Source organism: Ctenocephalides felis, unplaced genomic scaffold (assembly GCF_003426905.1).
Source record: "Ctenocephalides felis isolate EL2017-DRISC unplaced genomic scaffold, ASM342690v1 CF-g0.4_SCAFFOLD_01492, whole genome shotgun sequence".
NCBI lineage: Eukaryota > Metazoa > Arthropoda > Insecta > Siphonaptera > Pulicidae > Ctenocephalides > Ctenocephalides felis.
The window spans coordinates 44,610,200-44,632,782 of NW_020537646.1; the positions used below are offsets into that span (position 1 = coordinate 44,610,200).

Here is a 22,583-nt window from a genome sequence, read left to right on the forward strand (position 1 = left end):
TTACCTCAAGAATATTCGAATTTTCTAAGTGGTGATAACTTGTTTATCGCAAATTAAACGAATGCATGCAAAGATTTGCAATTCAATTTAACTTAATAATTTAGAGAAAGTTAATTTATTATAGTAACACAAAGTGTAGGTTATTTTATTATTTTAATAAATTATTCATATTTTGCAAAAGCTAAGAAAAATATATATACAATACAAAAAATATTTTTCAAGGCAGGGAAAATAAAAAAAACATCTGTTATAAATCTAATATAATAATCTTGAAATTTAATAAAATATTTAGTGAGTCATATTCAGAAATATATAATTATATTGTTTCACGAGAGGCTTAAAAAAGCAGTAAATTCCATTCTTAATTATTACCTTTCAATACTTAAGCGACCTTTGTCCTTTGACTTCGAATAATTAACCACCGTATAATATGTTAATTATTTATTGCTATATAATTAATATGTACATTTTATACTACTTTTGGTTCGTAACATGATTTTCCTATTTGGGCTTCAATCCACAATGCAGTTTTTGTTTATTTGTTAATAGCTTTTTCACTTTATTCGGCAATCAATAACCAGAAGGTCGTCTTTTTGTTTCCTGTTTACTAAAAATATTGTGACATTGAGCACAATGTGTACATAAATTTAAGCATATATGTATATACATGTGTCCATAATAATAATCCGATATGCACGGACCGTTAATTATCGCCGTGAATAAAGTTATACTCGTTCACCCAATGCCGTTTGATAAAAAAAAAAAAACAATTTCTCATGACAAAAGATTAAGTCTTCATCAGACTTGAATGATGTTTGAATAAGCGATATCTGTCTCTACTGAATATTTTCTCAATTAGATTCTATCAATTAATTGCCGCTAACATCTAATATTAAGGGATTTACTTATGTAAGATTACTTATTAGTTGTAGATGGATTTACTTATATTACTTACTTCAGAATTGTTTTAAGTAGGGTAGGGGGGAGGACAAAGGACCAATTTTACTTTAAGCAGTCATATTGCAAAAAAGACCTTATTAAACCTTAATAAAAATAAACGTCAAATTTTATCACATTATATTATATCATAACAAATGGAAAACCAATTTGATCACTTGATCAATTACATCATTGCAAAAATGTGTTTTATTTAACCTTTTTCAAAAATTCGACACATGTTCCTTTTTACCCCATAGGCGGGTAGAATGGAACAGCCTGGCGGCAAACATGTCCAACGTCTTATTTTTAATTTTTAAGGGCTTTTACAAAATAATAGCAACATTATTCGACCATTGCAAAATATAAATTTTATGGGTACATTTTTTACAAAGATTACTGTATATTTAATCTTGATCTGGTCTTTGTTAGAAATATTTATCAGCAGAGTTGGAATAACTATATATTTAATTAATTTATTGTGAAAATGCTTTTATTTAACATAATTAATTTTTTTCCAATTTTTTATTGCTTACACCTTTCCCAGGGTAAATGTTCATCACCCCAACCACGTGTAAGCTTTTATAAAGGTTATATTCAATCTAACTTATAATTAACAACACAACTTGTAAAATAATTAAATAACGTATACTTGAAAATTATATTAAGATTTCTTCAATTAAGCAACCAAAATAAATAACAACAAAAAAATATTTTGTTAAGGATTTTCAAACATTGCCGTTTACCTTGCCGTAGCAAGCCAATCAAGGTTTAAATATTTTTCCTCTACTTTCAAATATTATCAAAAAATTCTTAACCTTTATTGACACATTGTTGGTGAATCTTTTTACCTGCTCTACGCTATATACGCAAATTAAGTCATTTCAGCTTAGAATAATTTTCAGCTTAGAAATACTTCGTACTTGTTATTGTAATGAATTGAATAGTTACTGAGGCATAAGCTGATTTTTCCGTTCGTTTTTCAAAATAAGATTAAGTTAGCTTTCATTATTTTTGACTCCTCGAAAGAGAAGTTCATGTTTTCGCGAGAAAACCCAAATTGCTAATTTTATATTTTCTCGACGTTTTAAGTCATTCTGAATTTGAAAATGTATGTGTGTGTATGTGTGTTTGTGAGCTGACTTGTGATCTCTCAACGAAGTTTTCTCAAAAACGGCTACACCTACTTGTAAAATTTGAAAGTCATTCAATATATCTCGATAAGTTTGAAGCTACAATCGTGACTCGATTTCAAAAATTCAAAAACTTCGAAATATATTGGTTGTGAATCTAGTTGATTGGTTTTTGGTAAATATCATCCGGGACGTTTATTCGTGATTAAATGTTGAAAACAATTTTTTAGTGTAGACGATAAAATTTTTAATATAGGCCTACGATATGCAGATGAACTTATAAATATTCATCATCTTCTTATCTTCTTATATATAAAAATGGAGCTCTCGATCAAATGATCCCGTAAAACTCGAAAATGGCTAAACCGATTTGGCCGGAAAGGTGAGATAATATTTCAAAACCGCGTAGAAACTTTGCATTTTTAATTTGAAAATTTTTGTAGCAGCGTAATTTGAATAAAACAATGGACGGTGGCTAATACGTGAAATGTCAAACGTTTTTGACAGATGATGTTCAATTACATTTAATAGGATGTTGAATATTATTTACGAATATTATTTATTAGATACGTGATAATATTATTTAATTATGAATAAATTGTAATAAGCAGTTTTGTTTGTAGTTTTATTTACAATGTCTATTTACATAAACGTTAGTAAATGGGCTGCAAGTGTTACTAGAAACTCAAAATATCAACTTTTTTGAAATGTTAGTATGAAAATGCACTTTTTGGCATTTTCTCAAACTCGGTGCTCTGAATGATCTCATATGTATAATTATATACTCATTGGTATTTATAAAATATTTTCTAGGTTATATTATTTTTTATTTATGTTATTTAAATTCAGAACCTAAATTTGGTATCGATCAAAAGGACATTTTGGTGAACAAATTTTCCAGTTATAGTTTCCCAGAATTTATCGAAGAATAGATAGTAATATATAAATATCTAGGGTTAAAAAGGTCCACCCTGATGTGTCAAAAACCAGTAAAGTTAAGCATTGTTTAACAACAATATTTGAAAGTAGAGTGAAAAAGATGTATAACCAGCTATAACCTTGACTCTTATGGCTTTGCTATCGTGAGATCAACGGTAATCTTTGAAAATACATAATAAAAGTAAATAGACATGTAAGTAATATAGACAAACTAATGGGGTTTATAATACCTCATTGTATATAGCATTGAAACAACGCATCCTTATACACTTAAAGTATTAATATTTTTGATTCTCTAGCAGTTTTTAGAACGTTTGCCGGGTCAACTAGTAGTTTATAATTTCGCCGCGTGCTTGAGCGATTCTAATTAGTATCTAACATACACTTGTATTTTGGCGGTAGCTACTGATTACAATTGACGTCCATACTCATATGAAATAGATTTCTTGAACACGAATTGGATGAAATGTGATATACAACTCAATTTAATGTATACAATTACAAATGTTGTAATTATTGGAAGACATAGATTTGAAATCGTATCGATAATTTTTATATGAAATCGAAAATTTCATCTTTGAAATATGCAGGTTGAATATTTTTCTAATAGCTGAATCTCAATTCTTAATGATTAAGTTGTTTGTATACACGTATCGGAAAGATTGTATCAATGTATACGAGTATATTAATTTAGATCAATGCGACTTCTTGCTGATAAAAATATATTATTTCTATTTCTTCACACTTTTCTTTCACTATCATAAAAATATATATATTCTCGCTTTATGTGTGAAAATGTTGCATGAATAATGAAAATTCATTTTCAATGTTATTCAATCCAGATCAACTATTATTTCTTTGTTTTACTAATTAAAATTAATTGTTTTTTTAATTATTTTTGAACAGCAATCAGAACCCACTAGGTGTCCTATAAGCTGTTGTGCTGATTTTGACATAATACTAGTCATAATACTTGGCATAATACTGACAAATCAACTATTATTTCTTTGTTTTACTAATTAAAATTAATTGTTAACTTCCCGTAGGGCAAGTTATAGTAATCGCAAAAAAATCGAAAATGAAAATTTTTATATATCTTTACGTTTCAGAGGTTTCTGAACATTTTGGCATACCTTAGAAAAAATGGATGTATGTGTGTGTGTGTGTGTGTATGTGTGTGTGTGTGTGTGTATGTATGTATGTTGTACGTGTGTGTATGTGGTTGGGCTGGCTACCATCAGTAATTAATAATAAAGCGGACTGTAAGTAAATAATTGTTATCTGACGATAACCGTTCCAAATTTGAATATTACTGAATAAAACCACTGTGATCGGTATAAATCTATATTAATATCTTCAAACTATTACAAATACAGCGGTGATTGAATATATACTTGTCGACTGTTCCGCTGCGTTGTCTAGACTAACTTAAAATTACTGGGTACAGTGTTCATACAGGAAGTATTTAGGTATAAAAATGTACAAGGGCGAAGGACACAGGCCAGAGGCTGCGTAATTCTAAGAATTGTAACACAATACCCGGTGCCAAGGCACGCTGCACTGAAAATGTTTAGCCGTCAGAATATATTCTGACCATATTGCGCCCCGAAAAAATTAAATTTATTCTACATATTATTTCCTATAGTTATTGTGTATATGTATAAAAATATCCTAAACAAGCTTAATATAATGTTAGTTTCATGGTGTATTGATACTATTGAAAAATATATATATTTTTTGAAATAAAGCTAAATAAGTTCTATCTTAATCCTAGATTTTTTAACTAACATAATTGATAAGCATTTAACAATAACATATTTAATAAAAGTAATAGAAATAACATAATTAAGTAAAATTATTAATTAAAATCTCCATTTGGTAGTGGACATATTCTAGTTATAGGCCGCACATAAATTCCAGCTTTGGTTTTTACGGTTACTACGCGTACTTTACCATCAGTACCGGGATTTACGTTTGTGATACGCCCTAATAACCAATTTAGAGGTGGCAAGTTATCCTCCTTTAATAACACTACGTCATTTATTTTAATATTAGGTGTTTCTATTTGCCATTTGTATCGTTTTTGTAACAAACTTAAATAATCTATAGACCATTTTTTCCAAAACATATCTCTTAATCTAGTTAGATTTTGCCATATTGAAAGTCTGTTAATATTTATATCTACAAGTGCTGGTTCAGGAAAAGCAGTTAACGCGTCGCCTATTAGAAAGTGTCCGGGTGTTAAAAACGTGGTTTCAGATGGATTTTCATAGACGCCAGTGATTGGACGAGAATTTAAAACTGCCTCTATTTGAGTTAAAACGGTAGTAAATTCCTCGTAGGTTAGACAAGAACTCCCAATAACTCTGCGAATGTGATGTTTTGCGAGTTTAACCGCGCTTTCCCACAAACCTCCAAAATGAGGAGCATGAGGTGGACTGAATTTCCAAGCTATCCCCTCGATAGATGCAGCATCTACTAATTCTGATCTATTTTTATCATTTTTAAATAACTTATAAAGTTGATGCAACTCATGGCGCGCTCCAATAAAATTTGTGCCATTATCGGAATAAATTGTGTTGCATTTACCCCTGCGCGAAATGAACCGCTTCAAAGCCGCCATAAAAGCTTCAGTAGTCAAGCTAGTTACTAATTCTAAGTGAATAGCTTTTGTACAAAAGCAAATAAATAACGCGATGTATGCTTTGCTTCGTTGTGCTTTCCGTACCTTACTCACTCGAAGTGTAAATGGACCGGCATAATCTATCCCCGTAGTTAAAAAAGGTCTGGATATGTTCACCCTTTCCTTTGGGAGATTTCCCATTATCTGCTGCATATTACGATTATCATGCCGGTAACATCGAACACAATTTTTAATTATTTGTTTGATCCTATTTCGGGCATTAATAGGCCAGAAACGAAGTCGAATATTTGCGAGAACGGTTTGCACACCGGCATGCAACAAGCGTTGATGTTCCTGTAACAATATCAAATCTGTCACGTGATTTTTTGCGGGAAGTATGATGGGGAATTTTTGATCATATGATATATTTGCCTTCTCCAGTCGCCCGCCCACTCGTAAAATATTTTGCTCATCAAGAAAAGGATTGAGCTCAAGTAAATGCTTGTCAATCGACACGTTTAGGACTCTGTTCTGGAGTTTATCTATCAGCGTTTTGAAATTTTCTAATTGGATTTTGCGAATAATTTGATTTGAAGCGAAATTTAATTCTTCAATTGTGAGTGGTCCGGCCATTCTTTGTTGATTTGAAACGAAATTTAATTCTTCAATTGTTAGTGGTCCGACCATTCTTTGTATGCGAGATATCTTACTATTATTAATGAATCTTAAACAAAAAGCAACAACACGCTGTAATTTATTAAAATTAGAGAATTTTGTGAAGATTTCGTTTAATAAAGGAGTGCACAAAAGGGTATTACGAATAAGTTCCTGCTCAGGCAAATTGACAGTTTCATTAACGTTAAATATTTCTGGCCAAAAATTTATATTTGATTTTAACCACTGAGGTCCACACCACCAAAGGTGGCAATCGCGTAGTTTAACACCAGTGACGCCGCGTGAAATAAGGTCAGCAGGATTATAGGCCGATGGAACATGTCGCCAAGTTACATTTGTACAATTTTGTATTTCGGAAACCCTATTTGCAACAAAAGACTTAAGTTTTGATGGGGAAGTATTAATCCAAGTGAGTGCAATACTTGAATCACTCCAGAAAAATATGTCATGAACCCTATGTTTAAAAATCTTGCATATAGAATTATATAACCTAACTAATAATAGTGTAGAGCAAAGTTCAAGACGGGGAAGTGTAACATGTTTGATCGGTGCGACTCGAGATTTGGAACATAGTAAATTGACAGAAGTATGTTGATTTTGATATACTGTGCGCACATATATGCAAGCGCCATATGCCTTTATCGAAGCATCACAAAAACCATGTAATTGTAAGTGACAAATTTCGCTTCGTAAAAATAAAGGACGTGGTATTTTTATGTCATTTAGAATAGTAATATCGCTTACAAATTGCGTCCAACGAGTAAGTATTGACTTGTCTGTGATTAAATCGTCCCAACTAATTTTCAATTGCCATAAATCTTGCATCATTATTTTGGCAATTACCACAAAAGGAGAAATCAAACCAAGTGGGTCAAAAATTTTTGCAATTGATGATAAAATTTTTCGTTTGGTTAATTTTGTTTCGATAATAATTCCATTGGTACGGATTTCGAATGAATCTGAAACGCGGTTCCAACAAAGTCCCAATGCCTTTACGGAAGACTTATCATCCGTTATATCAAACATTTCAGAATGCTCATTTTCCAACGATGTAAATTTTAAAATTTTATCATCATTTGCAGCCCATTTATGGAGAGACATATTTGCTTTGGAAAACAATGCTATTAATTCGTCCCTTAATCTGACCGATTGCTCTAAAGTTTCGGAACCCGTTATTAAATCGTCCACGTAACAATCGTTACGCAGCGCTGCGCAAGCAAGTGGATAAGCCGAACCTTCATCGCTGATTAGTTTGTGCAAGCACCGTATTGCCAAGTATGGAGCGCATGCAGTTCCATATGTGACAGTTGTTAATTTCAAACACTTTAAAGTTTCGTTTGGACCTTCGCGCCACAATATGCGTTGTAAATCTTGGTCTTCTTTTCTAACTCGAATTTGGCGAAACATTTTAACTATATCAGCTGTGAACACGAATTTGTAACATCTAAATTTTATCAAAATCTCGAAAATACTTTGCTGCAACTTTGGACCCGTATAAAGTACGTCATTTAAAGAATTTCCGGTTGAAGTTACAGCAGAAGCATCGAAAACTACGCGGATCTGGTCAGAATCTTTTTTAAATACCGCATGGTGTGGTAGATAATAATGCATACCGGAGTGATCAAAGTTTGTTACAGCTGCGTGACCTAATGCGATATATTCGTTGATAAAGTCAGAGTACTGTTTTTTTAAAATAGTATTTCTTTTGAAGCGAGCTTCTAAATGCAAAAAGCGACGTTTAGCTTGTTGTAATGATAAGCCAAGATTTACATCAGCACTGGGCTTTAAAGGCAAAGCAACCACATAACTTCCATCAATATCTCTAGAAACATTTTCCAAAAAATGACGCTCGCAAATTTCATCGTCGCTTGATACCGAATAACTGTCATTTATCTCATCGATTTCCCAAAACCTTGCTATAGAGCTTGCTAGCTGGACGTGATTAATGGAAGCCGTTAAGTTATCAACAGGACTAGAATTATTTCCGAAGTTACCAGCTACAACCCAACCAAAAACTGTATTTTGTAACACTGGTTTATCCTTTCCAAGCAGAATTTTCTCATTTAAAAGAATTTCAAAAAATATGTCGACACCGATTAACAACTCAACTTCGTCTGGCTTATTAAAATTTTGATCTGACAAATATACATTTTTTGGTAAGGAAAAACTAGATTTCTCTATGTACTGTGACGGCAAATAATTTGATATTTTATTTAAGACGACGAATTTTGATTTTTTCTGAAAACTGCCACTACTATTTGAAATTGTGCAATAAATAAAATTACTGGATCGAACTGATGCGCCGTCAACGCCACTTAAAAGTAAATTTGAGCTATGTAATTTAAAACCGAGTTTATTAGCAAGATTTTTCGTTATGATACTAACTTCTGAACCCGAATCTAATAAGGCTCGTATTCTAAGAGGTTTGTTGTTTACATCTCGGATAATTAAAGTAACAGTAGGCAAAATAGTGCAATTAAAATCTATGTTGGTGTGCATAACATGCGATGCTGTAGCAGTCGAAGTTCCAGGTTTATCTACATTAGATGTGTCGCTAGGTTCATTTTCTTTCTCCGAATGTAATAGAGTGTTATGACGTTTGGGGCAATTTTTACAATGAAACCGCACGAAACACCTTTTCTGAATGTGTCCCTTTCGGAGACAATTTGTACACATATTGTTTTGCGATATAAATATTAATCTGTCGTCTACCGTCATACTTAAAAATTTTGCACAATTATTAATGACATGATTATCCTTACATAACGGACATGATTTAGAACTAATTTCTTCTTTAGAAAAAAATGTGCGCTTTTTTACAATTATATTTTTATTACTCGCTTCCGATTCAAGACCGTAAGAAATTTCTAATGCCGCCCGACTTTGTTCAAGAAAGGTAAATAATTCGGTTAGCGTCGGCAGATTTTTGTGCGCTCTATTAGAATTAAATTTAAGTCGCATAGAGAAATCCAGTTTATTTAATAGCAAAAATGTAAGTAAGGTATCCCAATTATCGACACCAATGTCCAAAGCCTTAAGGGAATTAATAATTTGTTGAGCGGAATTAATGAAGGTCTTTAAAGTGTCTTGAGTTATTTTTAACAGTTTTGGAATATCAATAAATTGTTGTAAAAATGTATAAGTTATGACACATTTGTTTTCAAATTTACTAGTTAATGTATCCCACGCTACTTTGTAATTAGCGTCGCTTAGTTGCAAATTATTAATAGCCTCAGCGGCATCCCCGATAAGATGTCCCTTTAAATAATAAAATTTTTGAACATCGGTTAATGATTTATTGTCATTAATTGTCGATACAAATAAGTCCTTAAATCCCGTCCAATCTTTATAAGAGCCGTTAAATTGCGGGATATGTATATTGGGCAGTTTTATTTGCGCTTCGGGAGATACTTTAAATTTTGCTGCATTAGATGATTCCGCTATTAATCTGTCAATTTTGTACGATACGGTTTCATATAAAGTTTGAATCACTGACGTCTCATCTGAATAATCATCCGAGTAACCTAATTCCTCTAATATTTTCTCGAATTCTAAATATTTGGTATCGAGACGTTTTTTTACATTTTCTAACATGTTAATTGGTTCATCAATAAAATCGGTATTCACTAATTTTTCGAAGATTGATTTAATGTATGCGCATTTTCTTAATAGTTTTTTCACTTCAGCCATTTTAGCTTATTTAAAAATCTGACTGATTATAATTTAGAATAATTGAATACTTTGTTAAACAAAATATCTAATACCTGACGCGTTAACTGTTACAAATTCATCAATATAGTTACTACTGAATGTTAATGCTTATATTATTCAATTAAATGACATTCGAAGAATAGTAATAAGTAATTTAAAATTGAGTAACGCTTAACTTATGATAAATACAAAACCTTTACGAACAAGTATTAGTTAAAAATGACAATAACAAATAATAATCAGTAAAGTAAATATAAGATAAATAAACAACTATTACAACCGTAGTCGTGAAATTGGTCCAGGAAAGTATGAGCTGCTCTTCAGTAAGATCCTCAAAGTCAGCACTCTGGATTTAGCTGAATGTTTCTGGTATTGGGTTGGCCTGGTTAACACGCTGTCCAGGAAAGTATGAGCTGGTTCCTTTCTAAAGAGATGAATTCAGCACTCTGGATGCAAATACCAAGTTACCAAAATATTGAGTCTCAATATTAATCGAAGATAATTTCAGTTGCTGATCTATCAGAAAATTGATCTGGTGTGCCGGATGTCCAGGAAAATATAAGCTGCTTCAGATAAAACACCAAAAGATTGAAGTCAGCTCTCTGGTTTCAAAAAATGCACCACCGTCTCGGATATTAGATCACAAAACAACACGTAGAATCAATTGGCGGGAAAACACTTGCACTTATTAAATTTTATCACAGTTTATCGCGATACGTGCAAACTACGTGCTCATAACACACCACCAATCAAAATTTAACACAAACACAGAATTTATGCCAGTAAATAATCCGTACAAAGTTCTATTAATTAACCGGTATTCACTATATAAAGTACTAACCGGGCACTAGTTGTATTTATAACAAACTTAATATACGGCTCGAAGATGACCAATGGTTGGGCTGGCTACCATCAGTAATTAATAATAAAGCGGACTGTAAGTAAATAATTGTTATCTGACGATAACCGTTCCAAATTTGAATATTACTGAATAAAACCACTGTGATCGGTATAAATCTATATTAATATCTTCAAACTATTACAAATACAGCGGTGATTGAATATATACTTGTCGACTGTTCCGCTGCGTTGTCTAGACTAACTTAAAATTACTGGGTACAGTGTTCATACAGGAAGTATTTAGGTATAAAAATGTACAAGGGCGAAGGACACAGGCCAGAGGCTGCGTAATTCTAAGAATTGTAACACAATACCCGGTGCCAAGGCACGCTGCACTGAAAATGTTTAGCCGTCAGAATATATTCTGACCAGTATGTATGTGCGGATACAAATTTTCGTCGACGATTTCGGGAACACGAATCAACCGATTTGAATAATTCAAAAAGCATTCGATTCGTATTGATAAGGAGACGTGCTGATTAGTTTTTGGCAAAGGCAGGTCCAGCCGTTCCAAAGATACGGGGCAAAAAGTGCCGAAAACGGTAACTCAGTTTTAAGAGAACGGAGCGTCCGATTTTAATAATTCAAAAAACATTTTACTTGTATTGAAAAGATGAAAAATTGATCAAATTTTCATGAAGGCAGGTCTAGCGGTTTCGGAGATCTAATGATAAAAAAAAAAAATGCCATTTGGCGGTCAAAAATGATCATTAGACATATGCACATCAAATTATCAGATATTTTATAAAGATTTTAACAATAAGTATAATTTTTTTCTATATTTTTATGGGTTCCGTACCAATGCTTATCCGTTAGACGGCGGCGCGGCAGTTGCGCGCTTTGACATTTTGTCTCTATGCAGATAAAGCAGTACGATTGCTTTGAAAAACAGTTCAGAATTTCCAAAGTATGTCAAAATGAAAAAAACATTTTTTTTTCAAAAAAATTTTGTTTTCAAAAAAAAATTTTTTTTTCAAAAAAAGTAATTTTTTGTCAAATTTATAGTTTCTCTCTAATTTTTTCGAAGTAAAATTTTTTCAAAAATGTTAATCGTTTTTAAAATAATAATTTTTGGTACGGGAAGTTCCAGCAATTTGCCTTAAGGCACGATGCCTTAATTGCCTTAAGACAGAATTCCACTTACAGCTAGTTTTTTTAATTATTTTTGAACAGCAATCAGAACCCACTAGGTGTCCTATAAGCTGTTGTGCTGATTTTGACATAATACTAGTCTGTTTGACAGATGGCAACCCAATCAGCTGTCACATCTCTGTATTATAGATTATTATTACAATTTCTGTAAAAGGGCAAGTATTTTTAATGGTGCAGCAATGCCGGATGAGGGCTATTTTCACTTGCAAACATATTGCTATCTATATTTCCAACTGAAAATCGTTGTCACTACTGTCTGACAACAGGCTGCTCGAAGTGGGTATAGAACCCGGGACCTCTGAAACAAGTCCCGTCGCTCTTAACCGCTTACATACGGGCGACCCCAAAATAAATTTGTTTACTATTTATAAAATTGATCATTAAATAAATACCGATAACTTTTCTTTGTTATTACAGAATATACGAGCAAAATTTGATTTTATATATAAAATTCGAAAATCGGCCGAAACCGGTTTTCTGGGAAATTTACAATTCGAATACCGGTTTTCTGAAATGTTGGTTTTGTATAAACCCTAGTGGATACTGCTACCGTTTGATATTAGTTTTCTAAACGCGGCTTTGAACCTGGGATTGCGTGATTACATAACATTGATCATTTCATTAAAAATATTGAATACAAAGGTTTGTTTTTCTTGTAGTGAGTGGTATCACCAATTATAACGTACATGCAATAAAGCACTTGACTCTCATCAAATGTGCTTCTTTCCTTGTGGAAAATACTTAATTTGAGACCATTTTTATTGCGGATTCTACTCAAGGTCTTTGCTTTACGATTGCAGAAACATTATAAGCTTTCGTTCCGTATCTTTCCGAGATATCCTCTCATGTTTGTTTCCGGTTTTTATTTTTCTTGCCCGCAGATTTCTTGGCCGTTTATCGCTTATTAACCTTTTCTTGTTCGGGACCGCTCGATTATTTAATACTGGCCGTGCATCCGGCACGGCTCGGCTCCAGCTTCATCTCCATCTCCAGCTACGGCGATGATAATGTTTTGCTCTGTTTCCGCGCAGAAGATAATCGAGATCACCTGATACATCACATCACGAGCTACATATAGATTTGATAACCGCTTATGGTAAATTATTTATTTAGATATTATTGGAAAAACGCGGATACATTTAACTGTACATTTTGATCTCACCAGGAAGCTTAAGAAAACTGAGTCTCGACAATTATTATTATCAATATGTTATACAATTTTTCAAATAAATTTCATAAATAACTTTTGTCTACCATCTATGTATTCTGTCCTGTGTCATAGGCTAGAGCAGGGCTTAAAGGTCCATAGGTAAAAAGATCCACCATCTTTATCTCAAAAACTAGTGGTGCCATGGCATAGTGCCTCAAAGCAAATTGCTGAAACTTTTTGAAATATCTTTAAAGAATTTTGAAAATTTTGGACAGATTAAATATGTATTTGAAAAATATTGACCTTTTTCGAGAAATTGGATTTTTTGTATATTATGAATGTTTTTTAAGCAATTATCAAAAAGACGATTCAAAAAACAAAATATTCATATGCTCACGAAATTGTCGACGAAAATTTGTATCCGCACACTCACATACATACATATTTTCTAAGATACGCCAAAATGTTCAGAAGCCCTTGAAACATTAGGATATATAAGAAATTTCATTTTCCATTTTTTGCAATTACTATAAATTATGTGCAGTTAACAAGCAAAGTGTTTTTTTTTTTTTTAATGAAACTATTTCATTGTAGATGGCAAAAGATGTGTAACTACTCATCATATATCAATATTCATACTAAATCATTAATATATCAATATATCAATCATAATATGATTGTGATTACAAAGACAGGCACTTGCCACTATGCTACAAATTTAACCTATAGATTGAAATTTTTGATTGTCAGTCCCTAAATTTTTCACATATTGCTGACCTATTTCAGGAAAAGCTCACAAAGATGAATCTGAAGTTTCAGGTTAAGAATAACTTACAGAATACTCGAGTTACTTTACACACACTCAAGTCAGATAATACCATATACAATTTGTACGAAAACTAGTGGGGTGGGTGGCATCGTGCCTTAAGGCAAATTGCTGGAACTTCCCGTACCGTAACGAAATACGGATTACTAAATGTTCGAGGATTACTGAATGTTTTCAAATAGATTATTATAAATATTGTAACATTGTCTAATATTTATAAATATTATATAAACTGAATTGCAGGGTTAAAATTATTTGTAAAGTATATTAGAATTATAGTCAGAATTAAAAATAAATATTTTCGATATGCAAAAAACTAAAAAAAACTTACTAAAAAAACTAAAAAAAAAAAAAAAGGACAATTTTTTTTTCCAAAATCGATTATTTTGTTAAGACAAGCAGAAAGTTCTTTGAATCATTTAAATCGGACGCTTAGTTCTCTCAAAAACTGCCATTTTTTACATATTTAGCTCCGTTTCTTTAAAATGGCTGGGCCTGCCTTTGCCAAAAACTAATAAACACTTCTCCCAATCATTACTAATTGAATGTTTTTTAGATCATTCAAATCAGATACTCCGTTCTCTCAAAAATACGATTTCTATTTTCTGCACTCTTTGCTTCGTATCTCCGAAACGGCTGGACCTGCCTTTGCCAAAATCTAATCAGCTCTTTTCCCTATCAATAGGAATCGGATGTTTTTTGAACCATTCAAATCGGTTGATCCGTGCGCCCTAAAACGTGACTGGAAATTTGTATCCACACATACATACACACACACACACACACATCCATTTTCTCTGAGGTATGCCAAAACGTTCAGAAACCTTCAAAACGTCGAGAAATGTAAAAATTTTCAATTCCGATTTTCGGCCCATTACAATAACTTACCCTACGGGAAGTTAATAAACACATTTTTATCATGCATATTTTTAACTTCCCGAAGGAGAAGTTCGTTTTCATCAAAAAATCTGACTCGCTAATTTTATGTTTTCTCGACATTTCAAGCCATTCTGAAACCAATGCGACCAAATTTGGAAATAGTATGTGTGTGTATGTGTGTGTGTGCGTGTGTGTGCACGTGTGTGTGCGCGTGTGTGTGTGTGTGAACAGATTTTTTTGCCGTAAATTGATTTGCCGTTTCCTCCAAAACGGCTGGACCGATTTCAAAAATTTAAAAGCCATGTGATGTATCTCAATGAGGACCATCGTTTGTCAGTTTTGTGAGACGATATGCCGAGCCGTTTCTTTGTAATTAAAAAGTGTTAAAATTTTTGTCCACATTTAAGCTCATACTACCGAATCGATTTAAAAAGATCAAAAACTGTTCGAAAGATAGTAGTTGGGAATAATACTAATTAGTTTTAGGTGAAAATAACTGTTGGAGAAAAAAATTAAGCCGATTTTTATGGAACTTTTTTTGGCGATATATATCTTGGTCTTATAGAACTTACTGAAATATTAAGGCCTTACGACAAGTAGTTTAATTTCAAAAATTCATCAAAGTTTTAGAAAATGAGTAGTTTTTTTGACGTTTGTTAAAATTAAAATTAGACGATTTACTCGGTATAACGATAAAGTACTTGGTCTTGATGAACATAGTAAACCATTAAAGTTCCACGGAAACTGCTTCAATTATAGGAATTATTGATTTTTGAAAATTTGCTTTCAGAAAATACTCGTTAACGTGTTCGTTCGTTTTCAATTATGTATAATAAATCTACTTGAAATACTTTTAATAACTCATAAATTAATTTATTTTTTATTGCTTAAGTCGATTATTTACACATATCGGGAAGTTCATGTAACTTGCTTCAAGGAAAAATACTAATACCAACTAGTTTCAAATATTCAAATATACAATTTATTTACTATGTATATAAAATTGATTTACATGAAAACTACCATCCTACAAACAATAGTATTTAATAAAAAATGGACTCAAAACGTTTGCAGTTCACACAGATGCTCATGTTAATTTCACTTTAAAGCAAAAAATTCTCCGGTCTTATATTTTTACTTTCTTGCAGCAGATCTGGACGATTTTTGCACCTACATAGCTAAAACCGGTTTTGTGCAACATCTTACCCACATCTTTCTCTGGAACTATAAAAACATCGATTTGCACACAATGTATGTATTATAAGTGATGCTGAGCAGATCAGGTCATGTTGCCTTGCCTAGTTTAGATCCAGCATCGATTATTTTCGATGATACTGACATACAAGTCAACAAAAATATGCACATGTATAATATTTTATGAAAATAAAACGTTTTCAAATAATATAGATAATGTCTCTTACACGAAGTACTTGCAAACATTTCAAAGACGATTGTCGACTTACTTTTGCGTTGAATGCTAGCCAAATATAGAAAAGAAATTTGATTTCAGATGGTATTTCTTCAAGACAAAAACTTAGATAGTGAACCTGTAATCGTGTATACCAGTACCACAAAAATTATGATATTTCACAACTGCTTATCTGATTTGAGTAAATTTTTTTGTTGATTTAAAATACATTTGTTAAAACGTATCAATAATTCTATTGCACGGTTTGATTAGATTTTAAAATATGAGTTAATCAATATTAAATTTAATTGTTTTACCAAATATCAAAATACAAGCTAGGTGTAATTGGCGTTTTGCCTTGAAGCAAGGTGCATGAACTTCCCGATATATGTGAATTAACGACTTAATCGATACGAATTTAGCTATATAGGAAAAATGTTCATCTATTTATTTTAAAAATAAAGCTCTCACTAAAGACTAATAATCAGTGCCATTCAAATAAAGCGTTTCAAAGAATATATGTAATTACTCTAAATATTTGTGCACTACAAACATTTGCTATATGCGAGTTTTCGTAGATGCCTCTAATTTTTTAAGATGCTCTATGGGCATCTAAAAACTATAACCATCTATGGGCTGAATTCTTGTTTCATAAAAATTGAAAAAATCATATTCATATTCATTAAAATTCATAAAAATTAGGGGAACAATAAATTTGTTATACAAGCTTATATATGCAAATGAAAAAAAAATGAATCTGTTTAAATAATTTTGTTTTATTATATGAAATATGTGAGTTTCAAGACACAGCATAAATTGGAATGTGACTTGAGAGTTACACGGGCCCATAGAGGGTGAAGTTTCCTTAAAAACGCAAAAAAAATTAATTACGAAAAATGCGTCTGTTTGAAACAACCATATAAGTTAAGTAAATTAAACTTTGGAACTTTTGATTTGTTATGTTATTTTAACTTGGCTTTTGATGTCTGCAAATGAATTTTTTTATGTTATTTATCCTATATATATATATATATAATAGTGAATCTGAAAATGTGAAATTTCCCAATATTTCCAAAAATCAAATTAAATTATATTGATTATGGATTGATGGATATAGTTTAGAAATTTTTGCAATAATTAATTATATACGAGTATAACGTTTATCGTTTAGTTTTTTTTAAATTTCTATTTGTTTTTATCTTCGCAAATCAAGAATAGGAATGTAGATAATATTATTGTTCACCATTGAAAAATAATAATTTTGTTGAACTAAAGCATGTAGAAGTAGTTAGTTAGCATTTTGCCCCGAAGATACGGGGCAAAAAGTTCTAAAAATGGTAATTCAGTTTTTGAGGGAACAAAACGTCCGATTTAAATGATTCAAAAACTATTCTGAATTTAACCTGTATTTAACCTGTATAATTAAAGATTGATTAAATTTTGGCAAGACAGGTCCAACAGTTTCAGAGTTACAGAGAAAAAAGTTAAAAAAATTGATATTTGGCGCTCAAAAATGATCATTAGACATGTGCACATCAAATTATTCGATATTTTATACAGATTTTAAAAATGAGTACTAATTTTGTTACATTTGGGTTCCGTCCCAAGACTTAAAATTTTTAAAGCATACTTATACGGTTCAAACAAATTTCAAAATTTTCAGAACATTTTTTTTTTTAAATTCTTGAAAATATACAAAGTTTTATACTTCAAATAAAAATTTTTAATTCACAATTCAGTTTAAAAATATATATATTCATATGCGTTATTGAAGAGATATAATCTCCGATAGATGTTTTTTTGTAATATAAGATTGTCACTGTATATGAAAAGAAACGATAAAACAGATAGTAACTATAATTATGTGTTTGAAAATATTTAAAACAATTAATTGATCAATATTTATTGATTGTTGATTTTTTTTCTCGAATATTTAATTTTGATACGGGAATTTCCAGTAATTTACCCTAAGCACGATGCCATGCACCACAAATGATCGCAAATTTTTAGTAACGAAAAAGGCTGCGGTGCAGCGGCAGTACGAAGGCCCATGTTAAAAATCTCCGGCAAGTCTCCGGTAAATCTCAGGTAAATCGCTAGAATATGGCGATTCTGTAATAAGGTGTGACTGGCCGTGTCTCAAAATGCAAAACGTATGCGCAGACTGAAAAGGCAATGAACCTTCGACCTCGAATACACAGACGCACATCTGATGAATAGTTAGTTTTGATCAGTTAGATAATCGAACATTCGCGCGTTCGTATCGCCTCAGGGTCCAGTACCAACGTCAACGTTTTTATCCAGAGGTTCAGAATGAAAACCTTATAATGCTATGATTTATAGGCGGACACGACGAGAATTGATTTGCGATAGTAAAAATACGACCAACAACTCACTGATTGTGAGTATATGTATTATATGCTTCATGAGCGAATGTTTGAACGCTTTAAATTAGTTTATTTGAATTTTAAAAAGGTCTGAGTCACACCAAAAACGATTGAAACTAGCTGGAACTTCCCGTACCACAATGAAATAATATTCGAGCAATATTAAATGTTTTCAAATAGATTAATATAAATACTGTAACTTTGATCATTGCTATCTTTTAGACAAAATTTGCGTAAGTGCTTATTACTGAATTGCAAAGTTAAAATTATTTATTTGAAGCATATAAGTGAACTTTAAAACTTTATCTAGAATTATAACTAAAATCCGAATCATATTTGGTTTAAAATATTTGTTTTAATCTTTATACTGTCAATGCAATAAAAACACTTTTGATACATTCAAATAGGATGCTTCGTTCTCTCAAAAACTACAATTTTTGCACATTTAAGGAGATAAGGAGCTTTGAAACGGCTGGACCAGTATTTGCCGAAAACGAATCCATCATTACGAATTGAATGTTTTTTGTGTTTTTCTGTCTGTTCTTTCAAAAACATTTATATATAATTTATATTTTCTGCAATTTTTGCTTTGTATCTCCGAAACGCCTAGACCTGTCCTTGCCGCTAATCGATACATTTCCCCATGAGTAGAAATCGAATGTTTTTCAACTTCCTGTAGGATAAGTTATAGTAATCGCAAAAAAATCGAAAATGAAAATTTTTACGTTTCAAAGGATTCTGAACTTTTGGCATACCTTAGAATAAGTGGATGTATGGTTGTGCGGATACAAATTTTCGTCGACGATTTCGGGAACACGGATCAACCGATTTGAATAATTCAAAAAACATCTAATTTGTATTGATAAGGAAACGTACTGATTAGTTTTTGGAAGAGGCAGGTCTGGTCGTTCTGAAGATACGGGGCAAAAAAAGCCAAAAATGATAATTCAGTTTTTGAGAGAACGGAGCGTCTGATTTGGATAATTGAAAAAAAATTTATTTGTATTGTCAAAATGAACAACTGACAAAATTTTTGGTAAGGCAGGTCTAGCGGTTTCGGAGATCCAATAAAAAAGTAAAAAAACGCCATTTGTCGGACAAAAATGATCATTAGACATATGCACATCAAATTATCAGCTATTTTATAGATATTTTAATCATAAGAACAAATTTTGTTCACATTTCTATGGGTTCCGTACCAATCCTTATCCATTTGACTGCGACGTGGCGCTCATGCGTTTCACTATTTCGTTCTAACTAGCGATACGATAGCTAACGTACCGCGATTGCTTTGAAAAACAGTTGAATTTTTTTAAAATATGTCAAAGTACAAAAAAATTCAAACATTTTTAAAAAAAATCAAAAATTTTAAAATTCTCAAAAATCTTTTTTTTTTCAAAGTGAAGTTCCAGCAATTTGGCAAGATGGCATGCACCACTAGATGAATATTTAAAATCGTTTGATCCATAAGCTCGAAATCGTGGACAAAAAATTATATTTAGACAAAACACACACACATACATGTGTTAAATGTGAAAATGTGCAAACATTTTCATTTTAGATTTTTGGACGATTACTATAACTTACAAGAGGTTATCAATTTGAAATATTGCTTTGTATGTTTACAACATACAGAAACTTTTAATACAAGCTGATGTGGCGGGAAAAGCTCAGTCAGTAGCGTGCATGACTCACACGACATCGATCTTTGGATTGATCATTGGCAATGATATAGAGTTTAAAATGTTGGTTGCAAATTGCATAGAAATACAAATAAAAAGCAAAATGGTTAATTTGATAGTAAATAGATCTGGAATAAAATGAGAAGTAAGAAGGAAAGCAAGATTAGATTTAGAAACTAGATTTAGAAGAAAAGAATTAGCTGTTTTGACAATTTGACTTAACTAATTATATAGGTTTTATAGATGTAACCCAAAGAAGTTGTCCAATAACTGTAATAAATTTTTATTATTACAAATTCTTTAATAGTAACTTTCTTTCGTAAACACATTACTATCTACATTTTCAAGCAAAACCGATGTCAATACTGCTTGACATTAGGCTGCTTCACGCGGATATCGAACCTGGGACCTCTCATTCAAATTGCGAAGCTTTACTATTCCTACAAATAAACACGGTTTTTTCTCGTTTTTTCTCAGCACTGGGAAAATCGTTAACTTTCAGAATTTAAAGTAAAGCTTGAGAAGCACAAATTACACATTACTTTCATATTATCTCCTCGTGAAAAACTGCCATGTCGCGTTAGATTTATAGAGGCCGTTTTTATTAAATGATCTGGTGAAACCATTAACTATTTAAAATACAGAAAAACACAACTCGATAAAGTAAAGATTGTAGAAATAAATAGCTCTCCAATAAAAAATATATTATAATTCGGTACTAGGTATACTTAAAAAACTGTTGTGAATGGTACTTATTTTAGGCTTAACCCTTTCGACTCGTATGTCGTCGCAAAATTTATATAAATTTTTCAATTTGCGAGTCGAAAGGGTCAATATTATATGAACGCTTTTAGAATGATCGTATCTACTAAAAGAGATATTACTTATTTCTAAAAGAAAATTAAAGAAGGTAAAGTTCTTTTTAATTGTATTCTATTTGGTATTTCAGCAATGAACCAAAAAACAGTTTTTATTTAAATCATTTCTAAATAAAAATTGATATCACTACTCCTTGATATCAGATTGTTCAAGGCAAAAATTTAACTTAAAACTTTGTGCTTGCCAAACTAAAGCCTTGACTATTGCGTCAATAGCATACAAAATGGGTAGAGACTCTTTACTAGAGGTTCTACACAGGTTCAACCCTAAATTTAAGGGAATTTTATATATGCTAATATTTTTTATATAGGATATCAATCATTCTTCGCAAATTATTTTTATTGCACTTTTTTCAATAGACATTAACATAAATTCTTAGTGTTGTCATTCATCTTGCAAGAAATTTTAAAATATCATTTGGAAGATGATTTTTATCTTTTTCGTAATGGTTGGTTTAAATTACCCCCAAATATATAAGAAATAATTATATAAATAAGGTTATAACGGATTTTATAATCTTACATAAGTTGGTCTATTTACAAATGTTTTAAATATTATTAACTTCACGTAGGATAAGTTAGAGTATAGTTCAAAACCCGAAAATGAAAATTTCTGCATATCTTCACGTTTCAGACGTTTTTGAACATTTTGGCATAGCTTAGAAAAAATGAATGTGTGTGTGTTTATTCTTCACGATTATGGTCCCGCGGATCAACCGATTGGAAATATCCAAAAACATTTAATTCCTACTGATGAGAGACGTGCTGATTAGTTTTTGGCAAAGATAGGTCTAGCCGTTTCGGAGTTACCGAGAAAGAAATCCAGCCGTTTCGGAGATTTTTGAGAGAACAGACAATCCGATTTAAATGATTTAAAAAACCATGCAAATCGTAATGTGGAGAAGTGGTTATTAGATTTTGGTAGATTCTCGTTTTCGCAGAATAAATATTTAACTATATAAATGCAGTGTTTTTTGTCAAAAAGTAATTAGTTAAAAATGTTCCAAAATTGTACAATTCCAATAATTTTCATTTACTTTTATTTTATATTCTTTGCTGAATCTTAATAAGAAACTATTTCAATCATTCCAAAAACAAAGAGTGTAGTTTTAAATCATGTAAGAAAAATATCTGTACAACTGAAAATTGTCAACATTCTTTGATTTCGTGTAGATAGTATGGATTGAAACTTCCAATTTTCATTTGCTGTCTATTATTCCTTCATATATTTCATTTTATAAAGAGTAGTAAAGATATAACTAATGAGAAAATTATATTAGAACCAGAAGATGAGATAATGAATT

The 22,583-nt window shown here is 31.4% G+C and overlaps 2 protein-coding genes across 2 annotated transcripts in view; one reads left to right on the forward strand and one right to left on the reverse strand.

Moving 5' to 3' along the window:
* Window positions 1-22,583, forward strand: part of LOC113370713 — a 245,032-nt gene that overhangs the window by 163,063 nt on the left and 59,386 nt on the right. The gene's annotated exons all lie outside the window — the stretch shown is intronic.
* On the reverse strand, window positions 6,347-8,982 carry LOC113371281. Its single transcript, XM_026611914.1, has 3 exons — window positions 8,592-8,982; window positions 6,450-8,441; window positions 6,347-6,378 (listed from the first exon to the last, which is right to left on the reverse strand). The coding sequence occupies exons 1-3, from the start codon at window positions 8,980-8,982 to the stop codon at window positions 6,347-6,349; spliced, it is 2,415 nt and encodes an 804-aa protein (XP_026467699.1).

Excerpts from the sequence above, each read along its gene's own strand:
- LOC113371281 (XM_026611914.1), bottom strand. The coding sequence starts at position 8,982 with ATGTGTACAAATTGTCTCCGAAAGGGACACATTCAGAAAAGGTGTTTC. Across the intron at positions 8,442-8,591 it reads CGGCGCATCAGTTCGATCCA|ATCAAAATTTTAATAAGCCA; the intron begins GTAATTTTATTT and ends TATATTTGTCAG. Across the intron at positions 6,379-6,449 it reads GCCTGAGCAGGAACTTATTC|CGTGTTGTTGCTTTTTGTTT; the intron begins GTAATACCCTTT and ends AATAAATTACAG.